Source organism: Carassius auratus, chromosome 16 (genome assembly GCF_003368295.1).
Source record: "Carassius auratus strain Wakin chromosome 16, ASM336829v1, whole genome shotgun sequence".
Lineage (NCBI taxonomy): Eukaryota > Metazoa > Chordata > Actinopteri > Cypriniformes > Cyprinidae > Carassius > Carassius auratus.
This window is the reverse complement of record NC_039258.1, coordinates 3,951,959-3,967,920: the sequence shown is the minus strand read 5'-3', so window position 1 is coordinate 3,967,920 and position 15,962 is coordinate 3,951,959. Positions and strand designations below refer to the sequence as shown.

Here is a 15,962-nt window from a genome sequence, read left to right as displayed (position 1 = left end):
TAAACATTAACATCATGATATTTTCTATAAAAAAGCTGTGAAATAATTTGAAAAGTAATGTACAAATAAATTTGATCTTACTTAAATCAATACCATATTCATACATTATGATATTTGCACAGTAATACCAATATTATATATATTGGTAATGCAAGTATTAACAATTTTACACATTCAAAAAGCATAAAAGTGGTACTGTTGATGCTTGATGGTGTGTTCTAGTGATCAGTGTTATTGGATTGAGTGGATCTGTGATGTTTCACTAATAGATTCGACACAGTTGACTACAGCCTGTGATGCAGTTTTCCTCATAAATGAGTGTGGTTCTGTCGTCGGGTCACATGGTCACACAGACGGATATTTGACATTCAGATGTGTTCGTCTGAGCAGCAGATGCCACAGAGACGGCATTAATGTGTTCTTGACGTGTTTATTGGCCGCTGAAGTTCACGGCCACTCCAGAGACAATGAAGAAATTGGGAGGAGGAGCGGCGGATTCTCTCATGACCTTTAGGATCTGAGGTCACAGTGTGTTGGTAGGGGGCAGGGGGGGGGGTCTCATTCAGCCTGTCTCATTCAAACACTAAAGCATTCAAAATTAGTCTCTGGAGCTTGAGTTCATGTAGCAAGCATCACTGAAACTGATCCAGCACAGTTCTGGGCCTAACCATAATACACTTACTGCATAGTGCACACTCTATAGTGTTCAACAGCAATGTGCTGGTTAATTCAGCTCTCAAATCAGACTTTTCATGGTTTTATTAAAGTTTGCATTAAAGTGCCTTAAACTTTAAGTCTGTAAATATATTTATATTTATTTAGATATGTATATTTAAATAAATGTAATTTCTTAATTAAATATATTTACTATAAGTAATTGTATTATTTAATTATTTATTATATTTATTATAATTAATGAATTAATATTTCTTTATATATAAATAAATATACATCTATTAATTATATCTATTATGATTTATTATAATTTATTATATTTATGTTTATTATAATTACATTTATAGTTGTATTGTATTTATATTTTTAGATAACGTTATGATAAAAGTTGATGATTTAAGATTATCGATATAGTTATTGTTATAGTTCTTGTCTGTGTGAATGTTAATATAGTTATAGTTATTGTATTTATATTTGTAGATATCGTAATGATCAAAGTGTGTTGCATTGTGGGATACCGTACATTCACTAAAGTATTGTTATGATTGTAGTAGGGCTGCACGATTATGACAAAAATCATAATTTTTGTTTATTTTCTTGAACTTTTAATTGCGATTATTATTTAAGATTATCACAATTTACATTGAATGATCTTTATAACATTGTTTGTATTTTTATATAAAAATAAACAAACTGAGAAACTTTAAGTGCTTTACTATAGTATTAAGCCTCAAACGTCAACTATACATCGGATTGGTTTCTTCTTTAAATTATATAAAAAAAGATGAATGGTATTATAATGTTATACTTAAACTAAAACAATTGAAAAACCTTTAAGATAACATGTAGAAAGAAAAAAATTTTAAGCGTGCAGAATAGCATAAGTGGACTTTCAACAATTCATTGCGACTTTGACCGATTACGTAAATGTTGTGTCCGTAATTGTAATCGAGATACGAAACTTGATTAATTGTGCAGTCCTAGATTGTAGTTATCATTATAGTTATCATCTGTTCGTTTGGATGTTAATATAGTTATAGTAATCTTCATATTTATAATTATACTAATCACTATGATTATAGTTATTGTTATAGTTATCATCTGTTGGTGTTGACGGATGCTAATAATTATTGTTGTTATAATTGTAATTATTGTTGTTATGATTATAGTTATAGTTTTTGTTATAGTTATCGTATGTTTGTGTGGACACAAATATAGTTATATAGTTATCATTATAGTTATTGTTTTAGTTATTGTTATTAGTTATCTTTATAGTTATAGTTAGCATTCTCTGGATTGTCTATTAAGTCCCATGATTCCAGGCAGAAGCTGCTCTCGGGATCCTATGTGAGAATTTGATAAGGTTTGTGTTTAATTCCTGTCTGAGAGAGTCTGAGGGACAGACTGATGGTTATCTGGTCTGAGGAGACCTGGCTCATGTTCTGAGGTCAGACTCTGGTCCAGATGCCAGGACGAGCACAGAAGTGCATGAGTCTGGTTTTTCCGTGCAAGCTCGTTCAAGTTCAAGTGTGACCGGGGTGTTTTGTTGTGTGTTTGGCAGCTGCGAGGGGCGGCGTGCGGCGCGTTTGACTGATGCGGTGGCATGGGAAAGTCACCCTCGCGCTGCGCCACGGGGCGGAGGAGGGGCAGATGGCTCTTCAGATGGGGCAGGAATGATGGGCTGGGGCAGATCTGGAGGGTGTGTTTTTGGGGGGGTGGGGTGGGGTCGCATTGTGTGGCTGTTTTGGGCTTTTGTGTGTGTTTGTGTGAGTGCTTCTGAAAGAGCCATCAATCAGGCGACCCAAAGTCAAGTTTAAGTTCAGTGGAGATGAATCACTTTCTTTTAAGATGCTCGAAATCCAACCAGCCTTTCCTCCATCACATCAGCAACTCAAGCACAAGACAAACACCATCTACTGATGCAAGTGTGTGTTTGAGTCCATTTAAAATGGCACCTGTTTATTTTGCATCTCAACTCTTCAATCGCACTTCATGGAGTTTAACATTTTTTAGTGGTTTTACTCAGTGTTTGAGGTCAGTTTTTATTGTTATAACGAGAAAAAAATATATGTCAATTATATCGATAACTATAATGAACAATCTCTGGGGGGAAAGTCTTGATGCAGAATTTTGGATCATCTGGAGGCAAGATACACAAGAATGTGATCACTTAGTACAATGAATAACAGTAGTAGTCCAATCTTGTTGAAATTTAGCAGATATCATTACTACAGCTAAAACAATGCTGATTTAACAACTGAAATTCAATCTGTTTATCAGTTTTGAAAGCTGGGGTAAAAGTAATTCCCAAATTCTGAGCACAAGTGCCTACAGTATTACAGGGTTTTGGAAGGGATAGCAGCATGTTGAGGCTGTCCCAAAACAACACTTCGTTTAGTTGTAAAAAATGATCTGCCATCCAAATTTTAACTTGACAATCAAACAGATACTGGAGAGATAAGATCTAATCTAGTTTCATTGGAAGCTAAAGCTGTATATCACCTGCATGAAAATGGTATGATATTTGATGCCTACAAAAGATCTTGGTTAAAGGAAGAAGACAGAGTGAGAACAAAACAGGGCCTAAAACAGAACCCTGCTGTACCCCACATGTACAGGCAGCAGAGACAGAGGAAATATCATCAATGGCTACAGAAAAAAACGATCTTTCCTTATGATAGGATGAAAACCAGCTGTTCCCTTACTACCAACATACTTCATCAATCAACTCAAAAAGATAAAACGATTGATAATATCAAAAGAGCTGAGCTTAGACCCAGAAGAAACAAAAGCCCACATTTCCATGTCAACAGCTAATAACAATAACCTCATTTAACACTTTCTATATACTTCTCATAACACTTTCTTATACTTAATGTCAATTTTACCTGTAAAAAATGGTAACAACTGGATAAACATTTTGTTTCCGTTTGTTATTGCGTATCAGTTTTTTATGTTTAAAACAAGAACTTGTCTGCAAGTGGGGTCGCAAAAGAGCAGTTTTTTGGAAACTTTCCTAGATTTTTTTACATTTTCCACCCCATTCCAAAAACATTAGCACACATGTTATGTTTGTGTATATCTAGATTTAAGAAAATGTATATTTGTGCTGGAAAGCAAGATAAAAATACTGAGGAAAACAACTTTTTTATAGTAAATGTATTAAATTAAGAATACTGAATTTTAAAATAACTAATCTGATATCTGATTATTAAACTTTGCTTGAGTATTTTATTTGTTTCTGTATCGGTTTTACTGCATTATGTTATATCAAATGTTATGTGACTAACAGTTTTCCTCCATCAAGGTTTCATCATCTCTCGTGATGCTTCATCATCATCATCATCACCACCTTCATCATAATCATCATCATGAATTTTTGTAGGTTCTGATAACTCAGACGCATGTCTCTCTGTGATTTATTCCTCATCATCACAATCTCCAACTGTGGTCCATCAGGTTTGGGTGGAGCTTCAGAGTTGGCCTTCATTAAAGAACCCAGTGATGTCATCGCAGTGAGGGACCGCCCCCTCATGCTGGACTGTCAGGTAGAGGGGGAGGGGCCTATCACCATCACCTGGCGGCGGAACGGTGTTCCCGTTCCTCTGGGAGCCAGAGCAGCCGTGCTGGATAACGGGACGCTCCTGATCCGGAGCTTCCAGAAACGGCGTGATGGAGATGAGAGTGACGCGGGAGAGTACGACTGTGCAGCACAGAACAGATATGGTCTGCTCATCAGCCGCAAAGCACACGTGCAGCTGGCCTGTGAGTGATGCAAACACGCTTCAGAAAGAAAAAGCACTGTGATATCTTTAATAGCTTCTCCTAGAGTTTTAACTGATACACCTGCTCAAACCAGCCTAATGTGGTCTGCTGGTGGCTTTAGAGGGGTTTAGGGTTTGTATCTGGAGTGATTTGAGCATCTGTAACTCATTTGTCTTCTCTCTCAGCACTTCCCAAGTTCCACACGCACCCAGAATCCATGAGTGTGGACGAGGGCGGCGTCGCTCGATTTCACTGCGCCGTCAGCGGTGTCCCAGAGGCCAACATCACCTGGGAAAGAAACAGAACGACTCTCAACGCTGATGATAACAGGTTAAACACACACTCTCATACACGAATAAAGACTGAAACAAACACTAAGAATATATTGAATATATTGAACAGAACTTACAACTTGCAATGTATGGACATTTGACTTTGTGTACGTGGTTTACAATTTTTTTCTAAATTTTTAACTGCTTTTGGTGTTAACGTAGATAACGTTTAATCTGACTTTGTGTGTGTGTTCAGGTACACTCTCCTGCCCAACGGTATCCTGCACATCACAGGTGTGCGTCAGGCTGACAGTGGCAGCTACCGATGCGTCGCTAAAAACATCGCAAACACTCGCTACAGCCACGAGGCCCAGCTGTCAGTCACAGGTAGAGCTGAGACCTGATGATACGATCTGAACCCCTGAGCATCTCTGAATCACCTGCATCTGTCTCTGTCTCAGTCGCAGCTAATCGTCTCTATAAGGAGCCAGTGATTCTCTCTGGGCCGCAGAATCTCACTCTGAACATTCACCAGACCGCCATCCTGGAGTGCATCGCCACCGGAAACCCGCGGCCCATCGTGTCCTGGAGCAGGCTGGGTAAAAAAAATCGAATTATCAGCTCAAGATTACAAAATGAGCTAAACTCGCCTAAAACAACAAAAATAACTCAAACTTAAAAGATCTCGTTTCAATTCACACACTCAACAACTCGATGTCTTTGAAGAATGTAAATGATAGCTATTTCTAATGATAACAATAATATAATGATAATAATAATAATAATGATAACAGTAAGAACTATAGCAATAACAATAACGATAATTACTATAACAGCAAATATAACAATAATGATAACTGTATTGACAACTGTCAATAACGCTAATTACTATAACGATAACAATAAATATATCGACAACGATAATTATTATAACGATAATTACTGTAGTGTTAATGATAACTATATCAATAGTGACACTTACTGTAATGATAACAATAACTATCAGTATTACTATAATGATAATAATAGCAATAATAACTAACAATTACTATACTATAATATATTACTATGTGTATATTACTTTATTACTATTAATGAAAACGAACATAACAATGACTTTAACAATAACTGTAACAATAATAACAACTATAACAATAACTATAATGATAACAATGACTATAACCATAACTAAAACACAACTGTATCAATAAATGCAATGCAACTATAACAGAACTGTAAAGAGCAGTGATTATAAGTGTCTATTGTGATGCAACTGTTTTTGTTCTTTGAAGAACCAGATTCTGATGTTCTTGGAAACGGATAATATGAGGAAGACTCACTTAAAAAGTGTGATTCCTAGACCCGGAAAACTCATGGAAATTAATCTAATCTAAAAATACCTCTTTGTCAAGCTCAAAGATATTTAATGTAGAAATTGTGAGTAAATATGAGTGAAAAAAACATGCAAAATTATTGGTAAAAAAAAAAGCAGAAACCTTAAAAAAAATTCAGCTCTTAAAACTTCTGCAAGCCTAAACCTTATATTGATTGTAATGTATTTAAGTTATTACTAATTTCAATTTCTGTGTGTGTGTGCGTGTGTGTGTGTGTGTGTGTGTGTGTGTGTGTGTTTGTCAGACGGTCGCTCCATCGGCGTGGAGGGCATCCAGGTGTTGGGCACAGGTAACCTCATCATCTCAGACGTGTCTCTGCAGCACTCAGGTGTGTACGTCTGTTCTGCTAACCGACCCGGAACCAGGATGAGGAGAACCGCGCTGGGACGACTGGTGGTGCAGGGTACAACACACACACACACACACCATCACACACACAAATCAGATCTGGAGTTCAGCTCGGTTTAGTGTCACACATTAGAAAATCTGCTTATTTCCAACTCCAACATGTGAAGATGTTCATGACTTACTTCAGGATACTGAACAACAGCTAACCAGAGTCCCGGCTTCATTTACACACACAGACTCTATTCTCTATAAGAGCAGCGAGACATGAACAAAGGGCTTTGACTGTGACCTCTGAACTCTGACCCCCCACAACATTAAAAACCCAGGTCACCTCTAGCCTCATTAGCATATGGGAGGGGCTTGTAGATGGTCTGGTGAGCTCGACTGGTGTGAGCAGCAGCTGTGACACACACACACACACACACACACACACACACACGACAGCCAGATGGAGAGACACAGACGAGTGTTTGTGTGGTTTATTAAAATCATCTTCTTCTATGTCATATTTAATAAAGATAAAAGACAAAAAGTGCACAGGAACTGAATGAAGTAAAGCCACACACACTGGAGATCACGTGTGTGACACTCACAATACAGTTCAGTGTGTTACAGCACTGTGGAGTAGTATATGGTGATTTACTACAGTATTTTACCGTGCTGTTGAATCTTTTATTGTTTTACAGCGCTGTGGAATATGTTAAGATTTTTTACAGGAGTATTTTACAGCACTTTTTCTTTTATTTGGTGTTTCTTACTACAGTATTTGACAGTATTGTAGTGTGCTGTAGGAATTGTTTTGTGTTTGAGTGGGACGGATGGATGGATAATAGAAGAAAGCAAGGCGGAGGGGGAGGAATAATTGTGTCTGGGTGACGGATAACCTCTGACCCCTGACCCCTGACCTCATTTCAGCAGGCCTGCAGGAGATGATGTGTGTGTGTGTGTGTGTGTGTGTCTGGATTAATGGACCAGAAAGAGCCGAATGGGATGATTTTAGGACAAAAACACAGAAGTAGCAGCATAAATTCACTATTTATAGAAATATAGCCTCTGATGTTTGTCATGCTCAACACATTAATGCTTTTCAAAATATATCACTAAATGAAACATAATACAGTATTAATGATTTTAGTCCATTACAGTCATTAGACACAGAATGATGCAAATTACTTATTCTAAGACATAAATGTCTTTGTTCCACAACTGTGGCTTCATATTTGTGTCTGTGTGTGTGTGTGTGTGTGTGTGTGTGTGTGTGTGTGTGTGTCTGTGTGTGTGTGTGTGTGTGTGTGTGTCTGTGTGTGTGTGTGTGTGTGTGTGTGTGTGTGTGTGTGTGTGTGTGTGTGTGTGTGTGTGTGTGTGCGTGCGTGCGTGCGTGTGTGTGTGTCTGTGTGTGTGTGTGTGTGTGTGTGTGTGGTGTGTGTGTGTGTGTGTGTGTGACGCTCAGCTCCTCCAGAGTTCCTGCAGTGGCCTCAGTCCGTGTCGAAGCCTGCGGGCAGCAGTGTCGTCTTCACCTGTCAGGCTCAAGGTGTTCCTGATCCACATCTCATCTGGCTGAAGAACGGCAAGCTCCTCACGCCTGGAGACCACGTCAAACTCACCAACAACAACAGGTCAGAGCCAGCATAAAAACCTCACATATACAATAATAATCTAACTTCAATCCTCTGCTTCAGTCCAGTAAGAGTTCATCTGGAAATATTACTGCAGTTATTCTGACCTTTTCTTGATCAAAATTAATCGAGATTTGAAGCTGAACGCTTGTACAAGGACACTAAAAGATCTCTGACTGGATAAAACACTCTGAACTCTCAATCAGAGACAGAAGGTGTGTAGGAGATGAGTGTGTGAGTGTAAATGATGTCTTGTGTTGATCTGCAGCACGCTGGCAGTGACACGCATCACGGCTGAAGATGAAGCCATCTATCAGTGCATCGCGGAGAACAGCGCAGGAACCAACCAGGCCAGCGCTCGTCTCGCCGTCTCTCTGTCCCTCGATCTCCCAGAAGCCCCTCAGGACCTGACGGTCACGCCGCTGTCCAGCTCTTCTCTACGGGTGCGCTGGACACAGCCGGACACACACGTGACGGACGGCATCATCGGATACGTGCTGCACATCCGGAAGCTGGGCGGTGAGACGAGAGAGACACACTGAGACCTTCAGACTCAGACTCCGACTCCAGACTGATGTGTGTGTGCTTTCAGAGCCGGACAGCAGCGAGCTTCAGGAAGCCGTGAGCAAAGACACGTTTCAGCACGACTTCACGAACCTGGAGGCCTCCACCACCTTCTCCATCTATGTGAAAGCGTATTCACCGCTGGGAGCCAGTCAGCAGTCCGACAGCGTCATCGCCACCACACACGGAGCCGGTAAGAGTTCACATGCGTACAGGACTGATAATATGTGTGTGTGTGTGTGTGTGTGCATTTGCTAAAAGCTGACCAAAGCAGTCTGATAACGTTTGCTGTACACTAATCTCACTCCTCTGTCTGTGTCGGTGTCAGTTCCCACGATGCCCAGCTTCTTCTCCAAGGTTCTGAACAGCACAGCGATGCAGGTGTTCTGGGAGCTTCCAGCTAAAGCCGGTCGAGTGGAGGGATACACACTCTCTCTCCGCAAGCTTCCACAGCAAGAGTTCAGACACCAGGAGCGATTCCCCGCTCACATCAACACACACACCATCTCCAACCTGGGTCAGCACACACACACACACACACACACACACACATCAACACACACACCATCTCCAACCTGGGTCAGCACACACACACACATCAACACACACACCATCTCCAACCTGGGTCAGTACACACACACACACACACGCACACATCAACACACACACCATCTCCAACCTGGGTCAGCACACACACACACATCAACACACACACCATCTCCAACCTGGGTCAGTACACACACACACATCAACACACACACCATCTCCAACCTGGGTCAGCACACACACACACACACATCAACACACACACCATCTCCAACCTGGGTCAGTACACACACACACACACATCAACACACACACCATCTCCAACCTGGGTCAGCACACACACACACACACACACACACATCAACACACACACCATCTCCAACCTGGGTCAGTACACACACACACACACACACACACATCAACACACACACCATCTCTAACCTGGGTCAGCACACACACACACACACACATCAACACACACACACACACACACACATCAACACACACACCATCTCTAACCTGGGTCAGTACACACACACACACACACATCAACACACACACACACACACATCAACACACACACCATCTCTAACCTGGGTCAGTACACACACACACACACACATTAACACACACACACCATCTCAAACCTGGGTCAGTACACACACACACACCATCTCTAACCTGGGTCAGTACACACACACACACACACATTAACACACACACACCATCTCAAACCTGGGTCAGTACACACACACACACCATCTCTAACCTGGGTCAGTACACACACACACACACATCAACACACACACCATCTCCAACCTGGGTCAGTACACACACACACACATCAACACACACACACACACACACTTCAACACACACACCATCTCTAACCTGGGTCAGTACACACACACACACACACACACATCAAAACACACACACATCAACACACACACCATCTCCAACCTGGGTCAGTACACACACACACACATCAACACACACACACACACACACACACACACTTCAACACACACACCATCTCTAACCTGGGTCAGTACACACACACATTAACACACACACACCATCTCAAACCTGGGTCAGTATACACACACACACCATCTCTAACCTGGGTCAGTACTCACACACACACCATCTCTAGCCTGGGTCAGCACACACACACACACACACACACACGTGTCAGTCTAACGGTCAGTGTGTGTCTCCTGCAGAAGCGTCAGCGGTGTATGAGATCCAGCTCATAGCCTTCAACGGGAACGGTGATAGCATTGGCAACAAACGGCTCGTCTCATTGGCTGAGACTGAAAAGAGCGGGAAAGAGGCAGCAGGTGACGCTTCACATTCATCACCTGCAGATCATATCCACAAACAATAATTAAACTCAAAGGGATTCAACTAACAGATTTCAAAATAGATCCATTTAAATCAAAGATGTGATGCTGATCTGGTTCATTTCTAATTTTTTTGGTTAGAACTAAAAAAGATTTTTTTTTTTTTTGAGTGAAAGTTCAATTCAATTCAATCAATCCCTGTTCATATTTAATATCAGTGTGACGTCATGAACACTAGATGGAGACAGAGTTCATCAGTGACGTACAACACACATCCTCTCATTACACCTTCACTCTGATCTTTATTATCAGCTGCTCTACACAAAATACACCTTCTGCTTTTTCTGAATGCTTTCATGTGAAGTTCCTGTAATTATTGGGTGATCTACCACATTTTCCACAATTGCAAAGGCATGTTCTAAAACAGACTTCATATTCATGTGTGTGTGTGTTTGTGTGTGTGTGCAGCGGGTGAGAGTGTGTGTGACTGTGGTCAGGATGATGGGGGCTCCATGACGGCTCTGGTGGTGGGGATCCACATCGGCATGGCCTGCATCATATTCTGCGCTCTCTTCCTGATGTTTGGCTATCGACACAGGTGCGTCTGTCGTTCTCACGTCACTCATTCTGTGATTATCAGACGCAGCTCTCTGACTCTGTGTGTGTGTGTGTGTGTGTGTGTGTGTGCAGCTCCTTCTGTCAGAAGGGTTCTCCGGGTGACTGGAGTCTCTCAGCAGGACCGAGTGTTTCTCAGAGAGACGCCGCAGCTAAAGAAGCCAGCATCCGAGCGGCCGACGCTATCGAGCTCACAGCACAGGTGAACATCTCCCTCATCAGAACACAGCTAGAGAGACATGAGACTCACACAGAGAACGTCAGGTGGACCTCTGCTGCTCTTATATATAGAGCGGATTAAAGTGACTACACACTCTGTTTCAAAAAATAAACAGTGAGTTTACCATTATACAATAAATGCATTTTAGAATAAATAAATACAATATTTTTGCAATATAGAACACATGCATATTTGAATAAATATTTTTAACATTATAGAATAAAAACAGAATTCTTTTAGTGTTAAATTAAATAGATTTAAGAATGCATTAACATATAAAAAAATCACATTCTAGAATAGAGAAACATTCTTGCATTAAAGAAAAGGCATTTTAGAATAAATAAAAAATACTTTTGGCATTTTAGACTAAAAGCATTTTAGAATAAAATGTTAAAATGATAAAAATACGTACATTTTAGAATAAATTTTTGCATTATAGATTAATTGCATTTTAGAATGAAGAAATGATATTAAAGAAAAAAACATTTTAGAATCAATTTAACAAATACTTTTAGCATTATAGAACAATAACACTTTGAAATAAACACTTTTAGTATTATACAATAAATACATTAAAGTAAATAAATCAGTTTAAAAAATTTAAAAATAAATCAGTTTAAAATCAGTTTAAAAATACTTTTAACATTAAAGAAAACAGTATTATAAATAAAATTAATGCATTTTAAATTAAAATAATCCATTCAGCATTTGAGAATAAAACACACTCATGTGTGATAAATTATTAGTAATGCATTGTCCTGGTGTTCCTCAGGCTTCTCCAGCGGAGCGTCCAGCAGCGGTTCCTCAGTGTCAGGTGATGATTGAACCTCAGTCGGTCCATCCGCCGGACACAGACCCTGGCACCGGATGAGACACCCGCTTCAGCTGTACAGAGACCGCTTCTCTCTCACCAAAGCCTTACACTGAGCTCACACACACACACACACACACACACACACACACACACACGGCATGCTGCATCTGTTCCAAACCTGAGTGACCTACACAGACAACATCCTAACCATCATGCATCACCACACAGGAGTGTTTAGGAGTTTCACAGTTAGCACAAACACACACACATAAACTGGGAGGAATGGTCAGAATTCCCTAAACTTTATTCCCAGTGCTTTCTAGGATTGCAGTAGGTCATGGGTTCTATTCCCAGGGAATTAATACCTTGAATTCATTAGATATACAAGCATCTGCCAAATGCATAAATGTAAAGGAGGCATCTGATGCTTTAAAAAAAAACATTTATTTAACCAGGCAACTTAATTAAGGTCATTAGATGTCTTATAAGACAGATTAATACAACTAAGCTTACTAGGTCTGGAACAGAACTCATTTGATGAAATATTGCTAAGAGTAAGATTTCAAACAAAGCTCTGCTAGTTGAACTAACATATAACAAACTGAACTTTATCCTGTTAAACCAAAAACACATGTTCTATGTGACTGAACAGATGAAGAGTTAGTCTGTTATAGTATTAGATGGGTGTGTGTCGTGTGATTGGACATTATTCACTACATGTACAGCTGAAGCCCCGCCCTCTCCACTAAGCCCCTCCCACTCCACATAAACTCTCTGTGTGTCCAGAGCCGTGCCTCGTCTGACCGTCCTGCTGCTGCTGGGAAAACACTCTACCTCATCCACACGTGTCTTCAAACGGGTCCTCTGGGGTCCGTCAGAACCTCCCAGAGCTCTGCTGTGACTGTTGATGTTTTATGAGACTCTTCTCAGATTTCGTGATGAGACGAAGCTTCTGTGAAAGTCGAGGGATGTCCAAAGAACTTCTGCTTCTCTTTTCTCTCTTCGCGATGTTCCACAAACACAGATGTTTCCTTTCCGTTCGTTTATAAAATTGTTTTCCATACGGCAAAAAATATAGATTTTTTTATATATATTTTTAAATATGTGCCAAAAATATGGAAAGGAATGGCAAAAAAAAATTATATATATATATATATATATATATATATATATATATATATATATATATATATTTTTTTTTTTTTTTTTTTTTTTTTTTACATAAATACATTTTATTTCATTTTATTTTTGGCCATTTTTTTATATTTTTTTAATTATATTTATTTATCCATTTTGACACAATATATTTCAAACCAACAAAATAAATTCAGAAATATATTCAGATTTGAAAATAAATCAGAAAGAAATATAATTTCCAATAAAAAAAAAAAAATTACATATTACAATAACGAGCCATTCCATCCATGTTTGCATCCTAAATGAATGTTTTCCAAATATATTTTGCAAAATATGAAGGTTGAAACTAAATATATTTTACATTTCAGAAATATATCTCATTGAATTATATTTCAATTAAATATATTTCACTGTTTCCAACATATATTTAAATAAGTGCTCTATATTGTTTTGCTGTATCACTGTCAGTCATGAAGGGGATTAAACCAGAAAACTGACCAGCTGACCATTAACCAAAGCTAAACGCACTCATTAACTTGATGATGACGATTACCTCAAAAACACAGATTCTATTTTAGAAATTCTAACTAATAATAATAAGATCTAGCAGATGTGAGATATATTTTCATTTGTTGAACTCGAAAATAAGATCTGCTTCTTCGTGATGTTGAAGTTGAACTTGCCAAATAGCGGTTAGTGTAGATGAGACCAAAAACCTGGTGTTTGTTCTTCTGTAGCACACGGAGGAAGCCGAAGCCGAAGATGTGTGTGTCTGTGTGCTTGATAACACACGCTTTAACACACGCTTCACTGTTGAATAGTTACCAAAACAACACGCTCTAGGATTCACCTCAAAGACTCTCTGATTCTTGTTGAAACACAAACAAAACCAAAATGTAAAAACTAAAATAAAACAAGATTAGAAACTGAGGCCAAATCTTTAGACAAGACTAGTTCTCTTGTAGGACTCTGATTTATTTTCCCTCGGATGAAAAGTTGGGAGATTTTGCCAAAATAGATGTACAATTGTTCATTAATGTTATTCTTAAAGTGCTGTTGCTGTTCTTTTGATTCGTTTTATTTGCCGTTTAATTTCTATTTCTTCTCTCTTTCTGTAGAATTCAAATGTTAGACGTTAAAGGAGTAGATTGCTGATAGTTTATAAGGATTCACAGTCATTCCAGATGTGATTTTATAGCGTGATTGTTGATGAAAACACCTCAGACTCTGAATGTGCTGCTTTAGGATCTAATGGACTCTTTTCTATTCCAGACTGATGAAATGATTGCTCAACATGTCTACTGTTTAGGAGAAGTTGTCTAGTCGAGTAGATGCTGATTTGAAATGCTTGTACCAATGAGAGAAGTGATGCTTTAACCTTCAGGGTTGTTCTTTTCTCAGCACCAAACGCTCCTGTAGCTTTACCCTGATGTTACCGACATCAGCTGAAGAAACAATAGTTTTATTCTCTGCCTTCCAGTCACCGTGAGTTTCTCAGCTGAAATATTTTGTGTTCTTCCTTCAGTCGGTTGTAACGAACCTCTGTGCCAAATAAAACAGCGTTACGTAGAACGATACGTGTTACATGTTTCATTGTTTCTGATAGTGTGCGTGTGTGTGTGTGTGTGTGTGTGTGTAATGACATGGGTATGACACAGGTATTACAAGGAGAGGGTGACTTATGAGGACATAACCCATGTCCCCATTTTTCAAAACACTTATAAATCATACAGAATGAGTTTTTTTGAGAAAGTAAAAATGCACAAAGTTTCCTGTGAGGGTTAGGGTTAGGTGTAGGGTTGGTGAAGGGACATAGAATATACAGTTTCTACAGAATAAAAACCATTACACCTATGAGATGAACACACTTTACACAAAAACAAACGCGTGTGTGTGTTTGTGTGTCTGTTTGTTTGTGTGTGTGTGTGTGTGTGTGTGTGTTTGTGTGTGTGTGTGTGTGTGGAAGCACAGCAGCTTACAGAGTCCGTCTCCGGCGTACCACTGCACCGTCACGTTCCACACCATGTCCAGCGGCATCACGATGAAGGTCATCATCAGGTCAGCGGACGCCAGGCTGATGATGAGAGGACGCAGGTGTGACGCGGGACACACTGATGAGGAGCGCCAGGTTACTGACGGCGGTGAACAGGAAGAGTGCCATGGTGGCTGTGACACGGGCCTGAGCCGCGCGAGTGAAGATGGGCACCGTCCAGACCGTCAGCGGCCGAGAGAGAGACGTGTTCGACACAGACACACATGTGATGTGTTATCAGACATCACTCGCTCTGATCTGCATCTGCGTGAAGAGACACAGACAGCGTCTGAACCACAGGAATGATCAAATACACTGATGCACAAAAAAAGAAGCAATATGAAACATGCACATGATGAATCGTTCACAGTAAGCTCAAAAACATGCATTCAGAAACCTATTAGAGCTAATTTACATTTCAGGTAGATTTTAAAGTGTGTTTGAGTGATGCATTTGCGGTTAGAGCGTCCACACACACACTGTCAGTCAGCGTCAGATCAGAGCCGACAGCAGAGAAGAATTGTCCTCAGTGTGTTTGTGTCTCTGTCTCGCTGTCAGCCATTCAACACAGAGCGAAGGAGCATCACACCACACATACTCAACTAAAGCCCTGATCTG

At 39.8% G+C, this 15,962-nt stretch overlaps 1 protein-coding gene across 1 annotated transcript; it reads left to right on the top strand.

Annotated features, from left to right (window-relative positions):
• Positions 1–1,987: 1,987 nt before the first annotated feature.
• LOC113116758 (immunoglobulin superfamily DCC subclass member 3) lies at positions 1,988–13,284 on the top strand. The gene is made up of 14 exons (XM_026285092.1): positions 1,988–2,022; positions 4,076–4,440; positions 4,626–4,770; positions 4,969–5,099; positions 5,174–5,311; positions 6,351–6,509; positions 7,905–8,070; positions 8,339–8,589; positions 8,663–8,827; positions 8,963–9,151; positions 10,407–10,523; positions 10,995–11,124; positions 11,217–11,343; positions 12,134–13,284. Exons 1-14 carry the CDS (start codon positions 1,988–1,990, stop codon positions 12,230–12,232), a joined length of 2,217 nt encoding a protein of 738 aa, XP_026140877.1. The 3' UTR covers positions 12,233–13,284.
• Positions 13,285–15,962: the final 2,678 nt, after the last annotated feature.